Source organism: Myotis daubentonii, chromosome 3, assembly GCF_963259705.1.
Source record: "Myotis daubentonii chromosome 3, mMyoDau2.1, whole genome shotgun sequence".
Classification (NCBI taxonomy): Eukaryota; Metazoa; Chordata; class Mammalia; order Chiroptera; family Vespertilionidae; genus Myotis; species Myotis daubentonii.
The window spans coordinates 192,349,489-192,372,978 of NC_081842.1; the positions used below are offsets into that span (position 1 = coordinate 192,349,489).

General features: G+C 40.5%; 1 protein-coding gene across 7 annotated transcripts in view; it reads right to left on the bottom strand.

The window, feature by feature from the left end:
• Positions 1-21,187, bottom strand: part of TESK2 (testis associated actin remodelling kinase 2) — a 125,777-nt gene extending 104,590 nt beyond the window's left edge. For 3 of the 7 annotated variants that reach the window (XM_059689941.1, XM_059689940.1, XM_059689939.1), the window contains exons 1-2: positions 20,850-21,187; positions 9,896-10,205 (exon numbers count right to left, since the gene is read on the bottom strand). In XM_059689941.1, coding sequence (XP_059545924.1) covers positions 9,896-10,117 — 222 coding nt within the window. In that variant the 5' untranslated portion in view covers positions 10,118-10,205; positions 20,850-21,187. Of the gene's footprint in view, positions 1-728; positions 822-9,895; positions 10,206-20,075; positions 20,167-20,849 lie in introns of those variants that run through there. The other 4 variants (XM_059689937.1, XM_059689938.1, XM_059689942.1 and 1 more) reach the window with 4 other exon arrangements.
• Between the last annotated feature and the right edge of the window lie 2,303 nt (positions 21,188-23,490).

The window sequence follows — 23,490 nt, forward strand, 5'->3', positions numbered from 1 at the left end:
CCCCCCTCCCCCCCTCCCCCCCCCCCCCCCCCCCCGGGCCCTGGCTGGGGCTCATACAGGTGGCAACCAATCGATGTGCTTCTCTTACATTGATGTTTCTCTCTGTCTTTCCCTCTCTTCCACTCTTCCTAAAAATTAATGGAAAAATATCCTCGGGTGAGGATTAACAAAAAAAATAATAATAATAATAATTTAAAAATAAAGTTAAAAAGAAAAAATAGTAAAAGAAAACCACACACCAATCTCACAAATATCAAGGCAAAAACACCCCAGCAAAATGAAGTTAGCAGCACATAAAGAATAATACACACTGCCCTAACTGGTTTGGATCAGTGGATAGAGCGTCGGCCTGCGGCCTGAAGGGTCCCAGGTTCGATTCCAGTCAGGGGCATGTACCTTGGTTGCGGGCACATCCCCAGTGGGGGGTGTGCAGGAGGCAGCTGATCGATGTTTCTCTCTCATTGATGTTTCTAACTCTCTATCCCTCTCCCTTCCTCTCTGTAAAAAATCAATAAAAATATATTTTTTAAAAAAGAAAAAAAAAAGAATAATACACCAGGAATGCAAGGATAGGTCATTATTAGAACACCTACTAATATAATTCACTTTAATAAAATATCAAAAAAGAAAAATACTTTTATCACAATATGTACTAAGAGTTCCCAGAGAAAAAGAACCAAAGGGATATATACAGATAGAAAAAGATTTATTATTAGAAAATGGCTCACACGATTATGGATGCTGAGAAGTCCCAAGATCTGCAGTTAGCAAGCTGGAGACCCAGGAAGCCAAAGGTGAAGTTCCAATCTGAGTCCAAAGGCCTGAGAACCAGGAGAGCCAATGGTGTAAGTTCCAGTCCAAAACTTGACAGGCTCAAGGCCGAAGAAGAGCCAATATTTCAATTCCAAGCAAAAGGCAGAAGACTGATGTCCCATCTCAAGCTATTAGGCAGAAGTTCCCTCTTAACAAAAGTTCCCTTTGTTCTACTCAGGCCTTCAAATAATTGGATGAGGACAACCCACATTAGGGAGGGCAATCTGCTTTACTCAGTCTACTGATTCAAATGTTAATCTCGCCCTAGCCAGTTTGGCTCAGGGGATAGAGTGTCGGCCTTGGGACTGAAGGGTCCCAGGTTCGATTTCGATCAAGGGCACATGCCTGGGTTCGGGCTTGATCCCCAGTAGGGGGCATGCAGCAGGCAGCCAATCAATGATTCTCTTTCATCATTGATGTTTCTCTCTCTCTCTCTCTCCCTCTCTGAAATCAACAAGAATATATTTTAAAAAATTTTAATCTCAAAATAATGTTTGACCAAATATGTAGGCACTCTGTGGCCCAGTCATGATGACATAAAATTAACCATCATACTACAGATTCTGAAAAAGACTTTTGTTAAAATTCAACACCCATTTTTTAAAAAATATAGATATATATATTTTATTGATTTTAGAGAGAAAGGGAGAGGGAAAGACAGACAGAAACATTAATGATGAGAGGGAATCATTGATCGGCCACCTCCTGCTCGCCTCCTACTGGGGATCTAGTCCACAACTTGGCATTTGCCCTGACCAGGATGGAACTGTAACCTCCCATTTCATAGATCAACGACAACCACACTGGCCAAGCAATATCCATTCTTCATAACAACAATTCTTAACAAAATAGCAGGGGTTTTTTGTTAAGATTTTGAATATCCAATAGAATAAAAGATATATATTTCAGCCCCAAATCATATAATGTTTAATTAGGAAACATCCCAAGTATTCCAGTCAGGAACATGACAAAGATGTCTAATAGCTCTATTATTTAACATTTTAGGAAGTATTAGTCAAGCAGTTTGTTGAGAGGAATGTGAGGTATAAAAATGGGAAATAAATTTATCATCATTCACAGCTGATATGATTTTACACCATAAAAACAAATCAACTGAAAAACTATTGCAAATATTTTAAAAATTCAGTATGCCAGCTGCATCAAAGATCAATATGTAAAAATTAATAGCCTTCATATGCAAATAACAAACAAAAGATAAAATGGAAGGAGAGTTCCCATTTACAACTGCAACAGGAGAACAAACTAAGAATAAACATTGCAAGAAACACATATTTTTTAAATTTTTAATGTCTACCAAGGAGCACAAAATACTTGAACAGATATAAAGGCATGCCATGTGATTATATAAAGACTCAATATCATAAAGATATCAATTCTCCCTAAATTAATCTATAAATTTACTCTAATCTCAATAAAAAATAGCAACAGTTATGTTTTTGGAAAGTGGCAAACTGATTCTAAAACTCCCGTAAAAAAATAAGGAAGAAATACTATGAAAATCCTGAAAAGGAAGAATAACGATGGGTAACTAGTCTAACTAGATATTAAAATAAAGCCACAATGATTAAATTATTAACAGTGTGTACTGATATATGAATAGACAAGTCAATACAACAGAAAAAAGTCTAGAAACTGACATTAAACCCTCTGAGTTGAAAAAAGATTCTAGACAGTTATACTCTGAATATAAATAGGATTTTAAAATGTCTTAACTAGGAGAAGGAATCAAAGAAAAAAAAGCTTTAACCAATTTATTTCCAATACACCGTCCCTTTTTCAAAAGTATCAACACTAATAAAAGAGAAAAATGGTAATTGGCGTACGAGCTACCCTTTTCATTGGCTAATCAGGGCTATATGCAAATTAACTGCCAATTAAGATTGGCAGTTAACTGCCAACAAGATGGCTGTTAATTTGCATATGTAGGCACAATACAGGGAGGCGAAAGGGGAAGCAGGAAGAAGCCCCCTGCCACTGACAGTGATTGGAAACCCAGGGGGGAGCTAAGAGCTGGGGGGCAGGGCAAAGGCGGCCCTGGGGCCGCCTTTGCCCTGCCCCCCAGCCATGATTGGAGAATCAGGCGCCTTTTCCGCCCTGGCCAGTGATAGCAGGAAGTAGGGGTGGAGCCAGCGATGGGAGCTGGGCACGGTTGAAGCTGGCAGTCCCGGGAGCTAGGGGTCCCTTGCCTGGGCCTAAAGCGGAGCCCACGATCGCGGGGCCGCTGCAGCTGCGGGTCCCCGCTGCCCCGGGCCGGACGCCTCAGCCAGAGGTGTCAGGCCTGGGCAAGGGGCCGATCCTGCAATTGGAGGGTGATGGGGGTCAACGCCTGAGGGCTCCCAGTACGTGAGAGGGGGCAGGCTGGGCTGAGGGACACCCCCCCCCCCACACACACACACACACACACACACCCAGTGCACGAATTTCGTGCACCGGGCCCCTAGTCCTATATAATAAAACCCTAATGTGCAAATCGACCAAAAAGCAGAATGACCGGTGGAATGACAGGTCACTATGACGTGCACTGACCATAGGGGGAGCACCATTCAGCCAGAAGCCAGGCTCACGGCTGGCAAGCGCAGCAGCGGTGGCAGGAGCCTCTCCTGCCTCTGCTGAAGGCAGGCTGTAAGGCATGAGGGGTCCCGGACTGTGAGAGGGCACAGGCTGGGCTGAGGGGGACACCCCCACCCTGCATGAATTTTGTGCACCAGGCCTCTAGTAACATGATAATAAGCTATACCTACCTAATCAAGTCTATAAGAGTCCCCCTTTAAATAAAAATTGTATATCTAAGTAATAAGAACTGTTACAATTTAATTAGCAACATGTACATCTTATAATCAACAGTATATTAAATTAAATGAAATATGCCATAAAAACATTAGAAGAAACAGCATAATATTTTCTTTTTTTTAACATTTTTATTGATTTCAGAGAGGAAGGGAGAGGGAGAGAGAGATAGAAACATCAATGATGAGAGAGAATCATGATTGTCTGCCTCCTGCATGCTCCCTACTGGGGATCAAGCCTGCAACCCAGGCATATGCCCTTGGCCAGAATCAAATCTGAGACCCTTCAGTCTGTAGGCCAATGCTCTATCCACTGAGCCAAACCAGCTAGGGCTAACATAATATTTTCAAAACCTTGCAGTGTGAAGGCTCTCTTTGGCAAAATAAAAAATCCACAAGTTATAAATGAAAAGATTGATAGATCTAACTACATAAAAATTAGAAAGACAAAAAAAAGACAGGCAGAGAGAAAATACTTGTAATAAAGAATTATTATCAGGATTTATAAAGAACTACCAAAAAATCAACACAATAAAAATATAAGCAAATTATATAAATAACCAACAGAAAAAGGATTTCATTAATCAGAGCATACAAATTAAAATAAGTTAATAAGCCTGGAACATATGGTTAATTGATTTTTGACAGGGTGCCAGGACCATTCAATGGGGAAAGAACAGTCTTTTCAACAAATGTTGCTGGGAAAATTGTATATCCACATGCAAAAGAATGACGTTAGACCCTTACTTTATACCATATACAAAAGAATTAACTTACATGGATCAAAGTCCTAAATGTAAGAGCTAAAACTATAAAATTCTTAGGACAAACACAAGAAAAATCTTCATGATGTTGAATTTGGCATATTTCTTAGATTTGACACCAAAAGTATAAGTAACATAAGAAAAAATAGATATATTGAACTTAATCAGAGTTAAAAACTTGTGTGCATCAAAGGACACAATCAAGAAAGTGAAGACAACCTATAGAATATTTTTAAATCTTATATCAGATAAGATATACATATCCCTTACATAGAACCTAATTAAAAAATGAGCAAAGGACTTGAATAGACATTTCTCAAATAAAATAACCAAAAGGCTATAAGCACATAAAAATTAGTTCAACATCACTAATCATTAAAGAAATATAAATCAAAGCCACAAGGAGATATCACTTCATACCCTCCAGGATTGCTACTATTAAAAAGAAAAATAACAAGCGTTGGTGAGAATGTGGAGACATTGGAACCCTTTTGCATTGCTGGTGGGAATGTAAAATGGTACAGCCACAGTGAAAAATAGTGTGGGGGTGCCTTAAAAAGTTAAGCATAGACTAAGTGAAATAAGGCAGTCATAGAAAGACAAATACCACATGATTTCATTTAAATAAGGTATCTCGAGTAGACAAACTCAGAGAAACAGAAAGTAGAATAGTTGTTGCCAGGATGTGGGGGGTAAGGAAAAAGTGGGGGGAGTTGTTGTTTAATGGGTATAGAGTTTCAGTTTCACAAGATGAAAAAGTTCTAGAGATTGGTTACACAACAATGTGAATATACTTAACATTACTTAACTGTACACTTAAAAATAGTTAAAATAATAATTTTATGTTATGTGTATTTTACCTTCTTTTTTTATAATTAAACACAGACCTGGGCAGTGTGGCTCAGTGGTTGAGCGTTGACCTATGAACCAGGAGGTCATGGTTTGATTGCCAGTCAGGGCACATGCCCGGGTTTCAGGCTCAATCTCCAGTAGGGGGCATGCAGGAGGCAGCCGATCAATAATTCTCTTTCATCATTGATGTTTCTCTCTCTCCCTCTCCCCTTCCTCTCTGAAATCAATAAAAGTACATTTTTTAAAAAAGTTAAACAAAGAATTACTATATGACCAAAAATTCCACTTATAGGTAAATACCCAAAAGAATTGAAAACAGGGATTCAAACAGATACTTGTACAACAAGTTCATAGCAGCAGTATTCACAATAATCAAAAGATGGGCCGATGAATGGAAACCCAAAATAAGATATTTACATACAATGGGATATATTCAGCCATAAAAAGGAATTAAGTTCTGCCCTAACTGGTTTGATTGAGTGGATAGAGCACCAGCCTGCGGACTGAAAGGTCCCAGGTTTGATTCCAGTCAAGGGCATGTACCTTGGTTTCAGGCACTTCCCCAGTAGAGAGTGTGCAGAGGCAGCTGATCGATGTTTCTCTCTCACCAATGTTTCTAACTCTCTATCCCTCTCCCTTCCTCTCTGTAAAAAAATCAATAAAATATATATTTTTTAAAAATGAATGAAGTTCTGACATATGCTACAATAGGAATGAAACTTGACATTCAGCTAAGTGAAATAAGCCAGACACAAAAGGACAGATATTGTATGATTTCATTAATATGAGGTACCTAGAAAAGGCAAATTCTGTGAATGTAGAATAGAGTTAACAGGGGTTCAGGGTAGGGACAAATAGGGAGTTATTGTTTAATGGATACAAAGTTTCTGTTTGGGATGATGAAAAAGTTCTGGAAACAGATAATACACAACACTGTAAATGTACTTAATGCCACTGAACTATACACATGGTTAAAATAATAAATTTAAGTTAAAAAGAGAGAGAGAGCCCTAGCTGGTTTGGCTCAGTGGACACAGCATCGGCCCAAGGACTGAAGGGTCTAGGTTTCGATTCAGTCAAGGGCACGTACCTCAGTTGCAGGCTCAATCACTGGCCCCCATCAGGGCAAGTGCAGGAGGCAATCAATCAATGTGACTCTGTCACATCGATGTTTCTCTCTCTGCCTGTCTCTTCCCCTTCCTTTCATTCTCTCTCTGAAAATCAATGGAGAAAATACCCTCTGGTGAGGATTAACAAAAGAAGAAAGAGAGAGCGAGAGCAAGAGCGAGAGCGAGAGCAAGAGCGAGAGAAGGTAAGGAATAGGAAACAGTGAATTGGAGATAACTTTGTGGAAGTGTTTTGGTCCAAAAGAGAATAAGACATGAGGGAGTGTAGCAACAAGAGATGATTTTCTCCCTTTAAAGTTGTTGTTGTGTGTTTTTTTTAATATATTTTATTGATTTTTTACAGAGAGGAAGGGAGAGGGATAGAGAGTTAGAAACATTGATGAGAGAGAAACATCGATCAGCTGCCTCCTGTACACCTCCTACTGGGGATGTGACCGCAACCAAGGCACATGCCCTTGACTGGAATCGAACCTGGGACCCTTCAGTCCTCAGGCCGACACTCTATCCTCTGAGCCAAACCAGTCAGGGCTAAAGTTGTTTTTTTAAGTTGAGAGAAATAACAATGTTTACATGCTGATGGAAATAATTTAATAGGGAGTGAAATATGATGTAGGAAAGGGGAAAATTTCTTAGGTAATGTCTTTGAGTAGGCAAATGGAAATAAGATATACCATACAAATGGAAATATGGCTTACATTGGAGCATGATAGTTCATCCATCGTGACAGATATAAAGGCCAAATAAGTGGATAGACATGTGGGTTAGTAGCCGTATGTGGTGATGGGAGGCCATAGAAGTTCTCTTCAGCTTGCTTCAGTTTTCTCAGTGAATTAGGAAGCAAGATCATCACTGAGAGTGAGAACTAGAGAAGTTCTGGAAGTTTGATCAGAGAAATAAAGGTATGAAATAATCTGGGAGTGTAAATGAAGTAGGGAAATATGATTCTTAGGAGAATTAAAGGCTCAGTTTCATTAAAAGTGTGCAAACACCATGGCCAGCACGGCTTGGTTGAATGTCGTTCCATATACTAAAAGGTATCAGGTTTGATTTCCATTAGGGCACATACCTAGGTTTCAGGTTCAATCCTGGTTGAGGCCCTGGTAGGCAACCAACTGATGTTTCTCTCTAACATTGATGTTTGTTTCTCTCCCTCCCTCTCTCTCTCTCTCTCTCTCTCTCTCTCTCTCCCACTCTCCCTCTCCCTTACCTCTCTCACTAAAATCAATAAAAACAACCCTAGCTGATTTGGCTCAGTGAATAGAGCATTAGCCTATGCAACTGAAGGGTCCCAGGTTCGATTCCAGTCAAGGGCATGTACCTCAGTTGCAGACTGGATCCCCAGGCTCTGGTGGGAGGCAACCAATCGATGTGTCTCTCTCACATCAATGTTTGCCTCTCTCTCTCTCTCTTTCTCTCTCTCTCTAAAAATCAATGGAAAAATATCCTCAGGTGAGGATTAACAACAATAATTAATAAAATAAAATAAAATAAAATAAAAACATATCCTTAGGTGAGAAAAAAAGAATCTAAAATAATAAAAGTGTAATATGCAAATCGACCGAACAGCCAAACAGTGGAACGACCATCCGGACAACCATGCTATGACACCCACTGGCACCAGGCCAGCCAAGGCAGGTGCAATGCGATTGGTCGGGGGTCTGGCCAATGCCCCATGATCGCCCAGCAGAGGGAGGCCCAGGCCACCGGCCGCAGGGCAATCAATTGGGGGGACTCCACAATCGGCCCAAAGAGGGAGGCCCAGGTCACCGACCAGCAGGCTGTGGCGGGTGGACGGGGCCTCCCTCTGCGGGGGCGATCCATCGCAGAGCCCTGGCCGAGTGGGCAGGGCCTCCCTCTGCAAGGGCGATCCATCACAGAGCCCCGGCCAGGTGGGTGGGGCCTACCTCTTTAGGGCAATCAACTTCGGGGCTCCCGGACTGTGAGAGGGCACAGGCCGGGCTGAGGGGACCCCCCCTCCAGGCCCCTGAGTGCACAAATTTCATGTACTGGGCCTCTAGGCCTATATCCTATATAATAAAAGACTAATATGCAAATCGACCAAACAGCAGTACTACCAGTCACTATGATGCACACTGACCACCAGGGGGAAGACACTCAACGCAGGAGCTGCCCCCTGGTGGTCAGTGCACTCCCACAGGGGGGGCATCGCTCAGCCAGAAGCCAGCTCATGGCTGGAGAGCGTAGTGGCGGTGGTGGGAGCTTCTCCTGCCTCCGCGGCAGCGCTAAGGATATCTGACTGATGGCTTAGGCCCGCCAGAGGGCGCAGACCTAAGCCGTCAGTCGGACATCCCCTGAGGGCTCCCGGACTGTGAGAGGGTGCAGGCCAGGCTGAGGGACCCCCCTTCCTCCTGCCCCCCGCAAGTACACGAATTTTGTGCGCCGGGCCTCTAGTGAATAAATAAATAAAAGGAAGCAAACAAGCCCTTGCCTGTGTGGCTAAGTTGGTTGGGTGTCAGCCCATGCACCAAAAAATTACCAGTTTGATTCCCCATCAGGGCACATGCCTTGGTTGTAGGTTCAACCCCTGGTAAGGGTGCATGCCAATCAGTATTTTGCTCTCACATTGATGCTTCTCTCTCTCCCTTTCTCTTCCTCTCTCTCTAAAAAATCAATGAAAAATCTTTAAATGAAGTATAATGTATACTATATATATATATTTTTTGAAGCAAACAAAAACTATATGTGCAGGTATAAATATATGTGTGTGGTTTTTTTATGTACATATAAAATTTTATATGTGTATATAAGATGCTTGTATAATATATGCATAAGCTGCCGAAACCGGTTTGGCTCAGTGGATAGAGCGTCGGCCTGCGGACTGAAAGGTCCCAGGTTCGATTCCGGTCAAGGGCATGTACCTGGGTTGCGGGCATACCCCCAGTGGGGGATGTGCAGGAGGCAGCTGATCGATGTTTCTCTCCCATCGATGTTTCTAGCTCTCTATCTCTCTCCCTTCCTCTCTGTAAAAAATCAATAAAATATATATTAAAAAAAATATATATATATATGCATAAGCTTAGAAAAGGATCCAGAGTATATACACCAAATTTTAACAGTGCTTATAATTGGAGATATAGATATAGATATAGAGATAGAGATAGAGATAGAGATAGAGATAGAGATAGAGATAGAGATAGAGATAGAGATAGAGATAGAGATAGAGATAGATATAGAGATATAGATGGAGGGAAAAGTGAAAGAGTCTCCTATATTATTTGTGTGTGTTTTTTTATCAGCATGTATTATTTATAATTAAAATAATAAGATATCTCACAAGTTAATAAATAACCTGAGGGGACAGTTTAGGACAGCGGTTACCAACCTTTCAGACCTCACGGACCACCAGTGGTCCACAGACCACCGGTTGGCAACCGCTGGTTTAGAACACTGTTCAAGATCCACAGTATACTGACTAGGCAAAGCCTATGTCCTAATTAATTAAACACAACTATCAATTCTTCAGTGAAGCTGACCATCAAGACAATATGTGGAAAGATGAGGCATCACTCACCTTGAACACTTCAGAAAAGAAGCCAGATCCTATTTTTTCACAGGTGAAGTCATCTAAACGTGTCAGTCTGGAAAAGGCACTTATAAGAGCTCGATATGAAGATGTCCCAACTCTTCCCACCTGGGTTATGTTCCCATCGTTTCCGACACCTCCTTCAAAATCTTCAAGACGCTCCACACGTGGAGGAAATCCTGCAATTGAATTCCGTTTGCTCCGATCCATAGTTGTAATAATCACTTTTTCTTCTTTTAAGAAGGAACTCCACACATAATATATTTTTGTTGAGTTTTACTTCTCTTCCGGTTTGACACTAAATAAGAGATCAAAAAGATACTTCATTAAAACTATTAATAAATATATACAAACCAATGAACTAGCAATATAAAAATATTTCTTCTTTCACATTCTAGTTCCTGATTTTCAGACCTAAAAAATACTTTATGCCTTTACCTTCAAAAAACACTGATATATTTAAAGCTCCGAAATAATCAGTGTTTAACATGAGTAGAATATAATGAAGATCACCAATTACATTCTAAAAAACAAAGTAACAATGGTAATATCTCTCATTCAATGAACACATACTACCTAGGAAACAAGTATAAAAGCCCAAAATATGTCATGTCATTTGATTCTCAAATAATTTATGATATAAGGATTATTATGTTCATTTCACAGAGCAATCAAGTAATCATACAGCTCACTAAATGGCAGAGATAACATTAAAATGCAAGACTGTCTTTTTAAAAAGCCTGTGCTCCTACTAATGCCCTGCATAGCCTCACATAATTTTCTCTTTATTTGAAAAATTAAGCCCAAATATACAAAACAAAGATGACAAAGATTTTATACTATAAAACTATATAATTTTAAAAGAAGAAAACTATATCCAAAAGCAACTTAAAAATTCAGTGTTGATTAAACAGCACAGTCCAGCAGAAGTGACTGTAGAAGGCTCAACCCTAGCTGGTACATAAAAGAATAAAACAAAAGCCTACATTTTCTTTTAGCCTATCTCCCCCTACATCTATTTTTTTCCAGGAGAATTGATGTTAAGGGTCTTATGCAAAGTATAACAAAGTGACTCTTCAATTAGTGAAATGCTTTCAATTAGTGAAAATGTGATGAATATATAGCCCAGGTTACCTTTACCACCTCCAACCAGGGAGAATAATGACAGGGCTCCCAGGGCAATCCTTACAATATGACCCTGACTCTCTACCAATAGTCAGAAGTTGGTGCCACTCTACAAAATATGAACCAATTACAGTTCCTTTCCTAGCAACTGGAATTGTAATTAAGATATTTCAGCATCAGTCTGACTATTTTCTAAAAAGAAAGCCTTGTCAACTCAGGAGTGTTGGCCATGACCATTTCCTGCCATGCAGCCTATAAGGATGAAAAAGCCAATTGATCATCTATCTGCTTCAAAATTACCCAAGGATCTTAAAACCCAGATTCTTGGGTTTCAACCTTGATCTCCTAAATCAGAATCTCTTGGAGTGAGACCTGGGAATTTTACCAAGCTCCCCAGTGATTCTTAGGAAGGGGAAATGTTAATAGCTTTTTTAAAATAGAAATTTTACAAGCATTTTCTCATTTATTCCTCAAAACATACCCCCAAAGTATGATCCCCATTTTACAGAAAAAGAAATGTAGGCTCAGGAGGTTAACTTGCCTAAGGATACATAGCTGGTAGAACCAGAATTGGAAGCAAGGTCCATCCAGCACCAAAAAAAGCTCACGCTTTCCCCACATCATTATTACTTAGTTCAGTGTTTTTCCACTATGAGAGTTGTAAGGAGTTAAGTTAGTCATCTGGGTAGAAAGGAGGGCCAGGACTTAGTGCAGAGGAAGGCCAAACTAATTGTAATTTGGACAGAGATAGAACAGGAGGGAAAAGAAACTTAATTTTAGGAAAATAAAATACAGATATTGAAGTTAAAACAATATATGAAACATAGTTGCCTGCTAAATTAACTAAACAATTTGACAGGCTTGTTATGAATAAGATATAGCCCAGAAAACTGGTCATTTCCCACAATAGGAATACTAACAAGTGCATTAGCTGTGTGTATCAAGACCAACCACATGGCAAATCTACATGACAGGTTTGCTCAGCTGCTATCCTTTCTATGGACCAATATAGCAAATACAGGCACACTTCAGGATGACTGCCTAATTAAAAATAAAAGCAATACTGCTGAACTTACCATCCTGCTGTGAAATCATGAGTTGCAGTTTCCATTCAAACCAAAGGCAATCTAACATAAAAACTGACATCCCTATTTATTTAATTAGCCACGAATATATATAATGGCATATATTAGTGACAGATCAAAAGCCAGTTCTTAAAACCGTGTTATCTCTTTTAGATAAATATCTTATTTGCTGTTATAATCACAATCCATGAGGCCCTAGATCATGACATAAACTTATGTTGAAAGCTGTAAAGGCATTTGGAGGTTAACTAGTCCAATCTTTTGGCCAATTCAGAAATCCCTTCTATTAATGGAGTCAAATGTTAATTGGGTTCCCCCTAGGTACAAAGCATTATGGTAGGTGCTATATATACTGAGCATTTACTATAATCCATACACTTTTCTAAGTGCTTTATATTTAATATTCATAATAGCCCTATAAAATAATACTATTACTAAAAATTTTACCAATGTGAGAAAAAAATATGAAGGAATTAGTTAACTTGTCCAAGCTCTCTCAGTCAAGAAGTGATAGAGCCAGAATTCAAATCTAGATACTGTACTTTCTTTTTGATTTTTTTTATTATTATTTTTAATCCTCACGCAAGGATATTTTTCCATTAACTTTTAGAGAGCGTGGAAGAGAGAGGGAAGGACAGAGAGAAATACCGATGTGAGAGAAACACATCGATTAGTTGCTTCCTGCACGCGCCTGACCAGGGCCCAGGCCAGGGAGAAGTCTGCAACCGAGGTATGTGCCCTTGATCAGAATCGAACCCAGGACCCTTCAGTCTGCAGAATGACGCTCTATTCACTGAGCCAAACCTGCTAGGGCTTTTTTTAATGATTTTTTTTTTTTTAAAGAGAGAGAAAGGGAGAGGGAGAGAAAAATAGAAACGTCAATGAAAGAAAAACATCTACAGCCCAACACTGTGCTCTTAATCACTGTACTAATACAGTACTGCCTCTCTGGGAGGAGGATAGAGAAAACAGAATGAAAAATGACTCCACCCCTCCAGGAGCTTAGTCTCACAGGAAGAACATGTACCGCTATGACTACAATTCTGTGTGATAACTGCTAATGACACATTAAAAGTAAGGAGAGCTTAATTAAGGCCCTGGCAGTAAGGACAGAGAAGTGGGAAAGATGATAAGTGACTTTATTTTTTTATTTTTGTTACTTCTCACCCGAGGATATTTTTTTCATTGCTTTTTAGAGAGAGAGTGGAAGGGGGTCGGAGGGTAGGGAGGGGAGAAAGATACACTGATGTGAGACACATCAATTGGTTGCCTCCTGCATATGCCCCTACAGGAGGTGGGGAGCAAACAGCAACCCAGATTCATGGGGAACCCATGAACCTTCGCTGTGCAGGCCAACATTCTAACCACTTCACAACACTGACCAGGGTAAGTGACTTTAAAAAGGTGAGCAAATGGCCTGGCCAGTGTGGCTCAGTGCTTGAGCGTGGACCTATAAACCAGGAGGCTACAGTTGGAGTCCAGGTTAGAGCATATGACTGGATTGCAGTCTCGATCCCTATGTGCAGGAGGCAGCCGATCAAAGATTCTCTCCCCTCCTCTGAAATCAATAAAAAAAAATATGTTTTTAAGAGGTGAGCCAATGGATGTAGTAGGTGCAAGAAGTATCTAGGATGACTCCTAGTTTACTTAGAATCCTTCCCATGTTTCTGGTTTGATTGGAGAAATGACTAGGCATTGACCAAAAGGAAAAGATTTGTGAAGAGATGTAAATTCTTTGCTGATCTTCTGAGTTCGAGGTGCCTGAAGAAAAACCAAGTAACAACATGTAAGAAGTTGGGAGACACCACACTAAAACTCAGGAGAAAGGACTAGACTGGAGATGCAGACTTGAAAGTCAATAGCATTTACACATATTCTAGAGTTCCCCAAAGTAGAGAATATGAGTAATAAGCAATATTTACTGAGTTGCTACTATATGCCAAAACCTAGTCTCCTTCATGATGTCCTTAGGTGAAATCAGATAAGAGGCCAATGAAATATATCAACATACATAGGACAAAAAAAGAAATAACAGAGGTAAGAATAAACCAAGAAAAAGTATGTCACACAAAGTAAAGATGAAAACAACAATTATATCAAAAGCCACAAAGCAGTCAAATAATGTGAAGAAAAGTATCACTGGATTGGACACTATGGAAGTCAGAGAGAGTTCAGCCTACTATACCACTACACTTACTACACTACAAAGAGCACAGTAATTCCTGTAGCAGCTTATTGTGTTTTTTTAAGATTTTTATTGATTTTTAGAGAGAGAGGAAGGGAGAGCAAGAGAGAGACAGAAACATCAGTGTGAGAGCAGAACATTCATCGACTGGCTGCCTCCTGCATGCCCCCTACCAGGGATGAAGCCCACAACCTGGGCATGTCACCTGACCAGGAATCAAATCAGGAATCTAACCTTTCGACCTTGAACCAACTAAGCCATATGGCCAGGGCAGCAGCCATTCTATTATTGGAAAGTTTTGAATGTTACAAAGCTTCTTTTTTCTTTTTCTTTTTTTAATACATTTTTATTTATTTCAGAGAGGAAGGAAGAGAGAGAGAATAATAGAAACATCAATGATGAGAATCATTGATTGGCTGCCTCCTGCACACCCCAGACTGAGGATCAAGCCCACCACCTGGACATGTGCCCTGACAGGGAATCGAAATGTGACCTCCTTGTTCATAAATCAATGCTCAACCACTGAGCCATGCTGGCCTGGCCAAAGCTTCTTCTTTCCAAGGAAAGAAAAGCATAGGAAAAGCACAATATTATGTTTAAAGTCTGACTCTAAAGGAAAACTAAGAGTTATAACAATTAAATACAATAAGGATATTTTATTGGATACTAATTTGAACAAATTGTTATAAAGGACAAGTGGGAAGCTCTGGGAGGTAGCTCAGTTGGTTGGAGCATTGTCCTGATAAGCCAAGATTGGAGATTTGATCCCTGGTCAGGGTACATACAAGAATCAATTAATGAATGCATAAATAGGTGAAATAACAAGTTGATGTTTTTCTCTCTCTCTTCCTTAAAAAAAAATCAATAAAAAGAAAAGACAACTGGGGAAATCTTAACAAGGATTACTATTAGAGGATAGTAGAAAAGTATTAATTTTGTTAAGTGTGGTAATATTAAGATTGTATAAGACTTATTTGGAGATGCACATTGTAAATAATGTGAAAACTAGTGAACCATGGCTAATGTAAGGGCAAAACAATTTTTCAGAACTTTTAGTCAGATTCTAATTATACCTAACACAAAGAACAAGACTAAAGTATGCAAAAATACTTCAGGATTTCCACAGTCCCTACTTTTGAAAAAGATCCCATGCAAATTATCCAATGAAAACACTGACCAAAAGATCAATACCACCCTAGTTTCCCACATTGTGAGGGAAAAAATATATGTCATTCTATTACATTTAATGTAGAAGAAGATATGACAGTCTCTATACAGCTTGTTCAGAAGACAAATTAATAAATAACACCATATTATATCTGTATCATGATTTACAGTTGACAAAGCACCTTGACCTTCACAATAATTCAATTTTCTCACTCCTGTTGGGTAGATAAAAAAAACCTAAGGATTCAAATGGAGAAGGCCTTTCTAACTATGACTCAAAATCCAAAAGGTATAAAGAAAAAGATTGAGAAGTTTGTCTACGTAAAAATCTAAAAGTTCTGCATGGGAATAAAATAAAAGAAGTCAGAAGACAATATCAAGATGAAAAAATATTTGCAATCCCACAGACAAAAAATTATCTTATATGTATGATATTTATATATCATAAAGAGAGGCCTATAAATCAATAGGAAAGAGACCTAAACCCCACAGAAAAATAGGTAAAGAGTTTAAACAGTTTACAGAAAAGGAAAATGAGTAACTCAAACAATATAAAAAGATGGTTAACCTTAGACATTGCTTGCGGGTAGTTTTTATCGCGCGCTAACAGGTGGAGCGGGCCATTTTTGCTAATTTTTTGCGCAAATGGCAACGTTCAGTAAAATTACGGTAACTTTAGTTTACGTATTTATACGTTACCCGCATTCTACCGCTAGTCTATAAAAAACATATTAATACCTGTCCCGCGCTCTACTACACTGGTAGAACGTATAAATACGTAAAACGTATAAATACGTTTCCCGCATACAACATGTTAATGTAATTTTAAAAAATTTCTCTGAGGTATTATTTTTCTCTGTCAGATTGGCAAAAGTCCAAGTTTGATAATAGCAAAGCATAATATTAACAACACTGATCCTGGAGCCAGAGTGCTTAATTTGAATTTCTGCCACATTAGCTGTGTGATTTGGGCAAGTCACTTAAATTCTCTATACCCCTCAATTATTCATCTGAAACTGTAGATAATAATAGTACCTATCTAAAAGGATGTTACTAAGTTTAAATGAGGTTATGTATATCAAGCACTTAGAATAGCATATGGCCCATAGTAAGTACCATATAAGTATTAGCTGTGATATAGCTAATGTTGAGTGAACAGGCAATGTATACTAGAACAATCACTAGAAAAGCAACTTGGCAATATTTTTCATAATTATATATGTCCTTTTACTTAGAAGTCCCACTTTTTGCAAATGTATCCCACAAATACTTCTGCACACGTGTAAAATGACATTTGTTCAAGGGTCTTCGTTATAAAGTTGCTTAGAATATCAAAAGGCTAGAAGCAACACAAATGTCCAACAATAAAGAAATAGTTAAATTATGATACATTCACTCAATGGAATACTATGCAGGTGTTTTTTTGTTTATTTAAAGCAGAAGCTCTCTATATACTGATCTGAAAGGTTTCTAAGATATATTAAGTGAAAAAAGCAGTTTGGGAATTAGGGAGAGAGAAGGTACAGAACAGTGGGGAACCATGGGTTAATTTTTGCATGAAAAATGGAAAAAATATGAAAATAATAAGCATTTGCCTAAAGAAAGTCTAAAAGAATATAAAGAAACTAGTTAAAGTGGTTGGGAATGGGCATGGAACTAGGTAGATGGGGGAATAGGCAGAGGAGTGACACTTTCACTGTTTATATAAAACATAAATATGCAAATATTTAATTAACCAATTGAATGTGTTATCTAGGCAAAGATTAAATTTTTAAAAAACAACTAAAGCTCACAGAGAATAAGAAATTTGCCTACAACCATATAGCTAACAAGGGTTGATTATAGTTAGGATTTCCATTGCTTTTCCTTTCTGAAATTTTCAGGAATGGAAGACTTAAAAATTATCACAAGGCTTTTTTTCTGAAACAACTACTCCCACTGAATGCTCAGCAAAAAATAACACTAGTATGTTCACACTGAAGTCATCTCCATAAGATGACTTGGAAAAAAGTATAATACTCATTGTTGATCCAAAACATTGACTATCACCTACACTATACAATGTGATGATTGGGCTTCATTCATTGACAGGAGACGAAACTCTCATAAAAGCCCTTATCATAGGTTTCAAATTCCAACACAACATTCATCTGGCAAACAATAAAGTGTATGACACTAAGAACATATCTATAAACACTTTAATATAGGGAAAAAGCATTAAAGTAAGTCAGCTTTCTACTCTAAATGAGACAATGAATGAGTGCATATGTAAATACATAATTGTCTGTTTACAATTAACGTAAGTACAAAATGTTATTCGGGATCCTTGTGTGGTGAATCCCTAACCTAGCCTTCCAAAACATATACTTCTAAACAGTATTAAACAGGCCCATCACATGCCAACTTGCAAAGGATTTGTGTTTGAGATCATCTGTATAAGAGAATAATACATCATACATCCAGGGCACCAACTATCTGAGGATCTCAACATTAATTCACATACAAACATCTGTACCACCTAGAACTACTTTCTAACAAGTGCCAAGGAACTCCAATGCAATTCTGCGTGCCTCATTCTGAGCAGCCCCACCTATAGGACCCAGTATCTACTCTGATCCATTTGCTGCTATCATATTGGGTCACTATTGACATTCACACTGATGACATGTTCAACATACTTAGCACCTTAACCTCCCACTACTTCAATAAACTATACCTCCATTCCCCTTCAACAGCGCTAAGACAATTACACCGTTTTTTTTTTGTTTGTTTTTACCTTGAAATACTGAACTCTCAGCTTTCCCATTCTGTATTTCATAGAAAACCTCGTCTTCAACACATTTCTGTTTGTGTCCTTATTCTCTAAGAACGCCAGCCCCTCCGAAGGTTTTACTTCTTATAATCCCAGCTCGGACACTCAAGGCCCATCATATCTCCTGTACTATCACTAGTAGTGTAAAGTTACTCTTTTTTTTTTTTCTTATAAATTCCAATTCTGGATTAACCCAACCATCTTTTTTGCCCTCCTACTCTTAGGCTACTGGAGTGTAAAATCCATGCTACTGTGCTCTATTACAAATATATTATTTCTAATTTTATTTTATTTTTTAAAAATATTTTTTTATTGATTTCAGAGAGGAAGGGAGAGGGAGAGATAGAAACACCAATGATGAGAGAATCATTGATGAGAATCATTGATCAGCTGCCTCCTGCAGGCCCCCTACTGGGGACCGAGTCCACAACTCAGGCATGTGCCCTTGACCCAAATAGAACCCGGGACCCTTTGGTCCGCAGGCTGACGCTCTGTCCACTGAGCCAAACCGACTAGGGTTATTATTTCTAATTTTAACTGGGCCCTCAATGTGGTCAGCAATCTTTGTTTTTAAACTCCTTAATCCATTCCTCTTTCATTTTCCACAAAAGATTTCCATGGCCATAACTGTAACACTCAAATCATAAACTCACCATAGTTCATTCCATCTCCAGAGAAAACTGACTTCACAGATAACTGATCACACCAAGAAAATAAGGCCATCTGTCAAATCCACTCACTTTCTTTCCCATCTATCATTACCTTCACATCATTATCCACCTTGACTTCTATCCTTTTGGTGTCAAAGAATGAAATGTCCAACATATTTCCCAAGTAAATTTCCCCTCAACTTACAATACTGTTTCACCCATACTAAAAAGAAAACTACACATGTGCCATAGTGGAAAGAACACAGATTTCAAAGCTAGGCAGACCTGGTTCAAATTCTTGCCTATAGTCTTCCCAACTATAAGAGGGATACTGATTCCTAAGTCACGAGGCTGTGTGATCTACAAAGCATCTTCATGGTGCCTAGAATATAATATATTCGAAATAAAATTTCACTACCATCAACTCTCCTTCACAACCACACTTGTTGAAAGAGTAATTTTACTCACTGCCTCCCATTTACTCCTCAATCCACCATGATCGGACTACTGCTATTATTGCCATCATCATGGTCTCTAAAGTGTCTTTCAAAGGAAACAAGTGCTTTCCTAACTGCAAAGTTCAGCGGCTTCTTCCTAATCCTCATTCTACCTGACCTCCGGAGCACCTTACGCTGATGGTTACCCCCTCCCTCTTGAACTCTTTCCTCCTGTGGCTTCTATTATAATGCCATTCTATTCCAGCTCCTGTCCCATTCCTGTCCTTCTCAGTGTCTATTACCCTTCCAACAATAATCTTCCTTGTGGTCCGAAGCCCTTTTCTTCTCTTCTTACAGTATTACCATCCATACTAAGGCTTCAAATATCACCCATATATTCTCTGCTGATCCTTCAAATGTATATATTCAGTTCTAACCTTTTTCCCAATTTTCAGACCAAAATTTCCAGCTACCCACGGTAATATCTGAAAAACACCTCAAACTGAACTTGTCCAAAACCAAATTCATTACCTTCCCTCAAAATCGCTTATGTTCCCCACTTCAATGAACACTACCAATCCACCCCATCAGCCAAGCCAGAAACCTCCCGGGAATTCTGCCAACTGTTTTGAAACTTCATACAACTGCATGCCCTTCTCTTCGTTTTCCTACATTACTCCAGTTAGCACCCTCGTTTTCCTGCCTACCTAGGCTTTCTGCCTCCACACTGTCTTCACTTTCAGTTCTTCCTCCACGTTTTCATCAGATAACCAATCATGCCGAACTCCTCCTTACAAACCCTGCAATGGCTCCCCATGCCTGCAGAATAAAGTCCAAGTTCGTCAGCAAGGTTTACTTGGAGGTATAAATTGAAAGGTTTATAAAACAACACTGACGTAGCCCAGACTCTTCAGAGTGAGTGTGAAAGGCAGAGGCGGCGGCGGCGAAGGGGGATGACAGGGGAGAAGAGAGAGGCAGTGGTGTCTGAGGGGGAAGAACCTTCCGAGGGTGGAAGTGGGTGTTGGCGAGGGAAGTCTGTCTGCGGGAAGCGAAGTGCGGGAGACCAGATGTGAGGGAGGAGGGTACACTGAGAGGAAGAGGCTCTCCGTGTGGAGTTGGAGGTCTCAGAAACAGTTCTCTGAAGAAATGAAATTTCTCGAGTCTCTGAAGTGAGGAAAGTCCCTGAGAGGAGTCGAGGACCAGGTCGTGATACGAAGGAACTTGTAATGGGTTCCAGGCCTCCGAGGCTGCGAGGGTGAGGGGCTGGGGCGGGGGTGGTCCCGGGACCTTCAGGGAAGTGAAAAGGGAAGGGGAAGGAGAGGACTGTCCCCGAGAGCTGAGAGGCACGCCTCCGGGAAACCAAGAGGTCCTGTCGGGGTCAAGCCACCCGAGCGCCTGTGCTCCGGAGCCGAGGCGACGCAGCAGCCGCGCGCGCGGGCCCGGGCCCCGGATTGGAGCCTCACGTGCTCCGCTGGCGTTACCTGAGGCGGGACTGAGCAGCCAGAGGGGTGCCTGCGCGAGCGGGAGGGGGAAGCGGCGGCCAAGAGGGAGCATAGTAGCCCTCACAGCTCGGAGGCGGCGGCGGCTCTTAGCCTGCCGAGGCGGTGGGGGTCCCTCGCGCAGAAGCCGGCGACTCCGCGGGGCTGGCAGCGGCGGAGGACGAGGAGTCTACTGCCATGGCCCCCCAGTCAGGGCCGCTCCCCCCGCCGGTTTGGCGGGACCAGGATGATCCGTCCGGGGAGCCAGAGAGGGCAGATGGAAGACCCGCAGGGCTCCCCAGCCGCCAGCGACTGAAACGCCTGCCCAGCCGGTCAGAGTCGGGGGCGTGGCTTCAGTGGGCCACGCCCCTCCCCTCAAGCCCTCCCTCATAGCAGCCAATCAATAGTCAATCCTTAATCAACGAGGTGGTGAAACTGACCAATTAGTGTCCGGAATGCCACGTGGTCTGAGGGTGGGCACAATGGGCGTCGAGAAAAGCCAATCAACAGCCCTAGGCGCCAACTCTGAGGAGGAAGGGAACCAATAAGAAGGAAGTGGAGGTGAAAACAGAAGAGGCAGTGTGCTGGAAAGGAGGCACGGGGCGGAGGGAATGCACCTGGGGGAAACCCCAGGCCGAGAGCCTCGCTGAAGGCGGGACAGTAAACACAAAATAGACCAATCGAAATTCCAAACACATCAACGAGTGTTAATTAACAAACCCAAAGAAAATGTATTCGATTGGCGCAGCTTTTGGGTTGGTGAAAGTACAGTTGAGTACGACTGTTTAAGGAAAAGTCTTGTGAACACAGCCTCCTGCATCTCAGCATAGTGGAGGGGGGTGGGAGGGGCCGGCAGGGGGGAAACTGTTACATAAACAATTACTGTGATAACGACTAGAGATAGTAACAGCAATGGATAGGGTTAAACAAAATGCTGAGGGAGCAATTCATCTAGGCTAAGAGATTAATTCTGGTGAAGACTACTTAGAGGAGGTAACACTTGAGTTGGCTTGAAAACCGAGGATTTTGAAAGAGCTGGGTAGAGACTAAAATTCTGTTCAGCTGTTCATCAGGCACACATTTCTTCATGCTTTCCATATGCCTGGACCTTGGGCACTTATAACCTTTTTTTATTGAGCCCGCTGGCATGGCTCAGTGGTTGAGTGTGGACCTATGAACCAGGAGGTCACAGTTTGATTCCCAGACAGGCCAGGTGCCTAGGTTGTGGGCTCAATCCTCAGTTGGGGGGGGCGTGGAGGAGGTAGCCAATCAATGATTTTTATTTCAGAGAGGAAGTTAGAGGGAGAGACAGAAACGTCCATGATGAGAGAGAATCATTGATCAGCATGCCTGGGGTTTAGAGATCACCTTTCTTTCCTACATATTTATACTTGTCTCCTAGACCTGCTGTCAAGAGTCTTGACAGATGAATGGAATTTGAATGCAGCAGAATCCTGGTTCACTTTCCGTGGTTTCAGTTACCCATGGTCAACTGTGGTCTGAAAAAATTAAATGGAAAATTCCAGAAATAAACAATGATTATTTTAAATTATAGCCATTTTGAATAGTGTTATGAAATCTCATGAAGTTCTGTTACATCCTGCTGGAATGTGAATCATCCCTTTGTCCAGCATATCCATGCTGCATATGCTACACAGTTGCTGGCTAGCCACTTAACAGCCATCTAGGTTATCAGGTCGCCTGATCAGTGCTTGTGTTCAAGTAACCCTTAATAATGTCTCATTCACCTCATTTCATCTCTTCACATAGGCATTTTATAATCTTACATCACAAAAAGGGTGAGTACAGTACAATATTTAAGAGACCACATTCACATAACTTTAATGACAGTATATTGTCATAATTGTTCTATGTTATTAGTTGTTAATCTCTTACTGTGCCTAATTTATAAATTAAACTTTGTTTGCCGAAACCGGTTTGGCTCAGTGGATAGAGCGTCGGCCTGCGGACTGAAAGGTCCCAGGTTCGATTCCGGTCAAGGGCATGTACCTGGGTTGCGGGCATATCCCCAGTAGGAGATGTGCAGGAGGCAGCTGATTGTTGTTTCTCTCTCATCGATGTTTCTAACTCTCTATCTCTCTCCCTTCCTCTCTGTAAAAAATCAATAAAATATATTTAAAAAAAAAAAAAAAAAAACTTTGTTATAGGTATTTATGTACAGGAAAAAACAGAGTATACACAGGGTTTGGTACTCTGTGGTTTCAGGCATCCACTCAAGGTCTTGGAACACATTCCCCATGGGTATGAAGAGATTACTATAGTTGGAGTAGAGGTGATGTGCATTCTTGTAGCAATAAAAGTTTTTGGCAGAGGATAAGAATGGAAAGGTAAGAGGTTTAAATGTGGGTTGGACTTCAATACCAAATTTGTCCTTTCTTTTTTTTTTATGCTGTGTATAAAAGATTCCTGAGCAGGAGAGAAGCCTTAATAGGACACTGTTTTAGGAAGATTAATTGTTAGCTCACAGGATCTCTGAAGGAAGAGCGCTGTAGCCTAGTCCTCTTGGCCAGAAACCTTTTCTGTATTATTCTTCTGGAAACAGGTCATATGCTGCCACCTGGTGACGGTTCAAATACCACTGATCCACATAGCTATTAAATGTTTCTGCTGTTAAGAGCTCTGA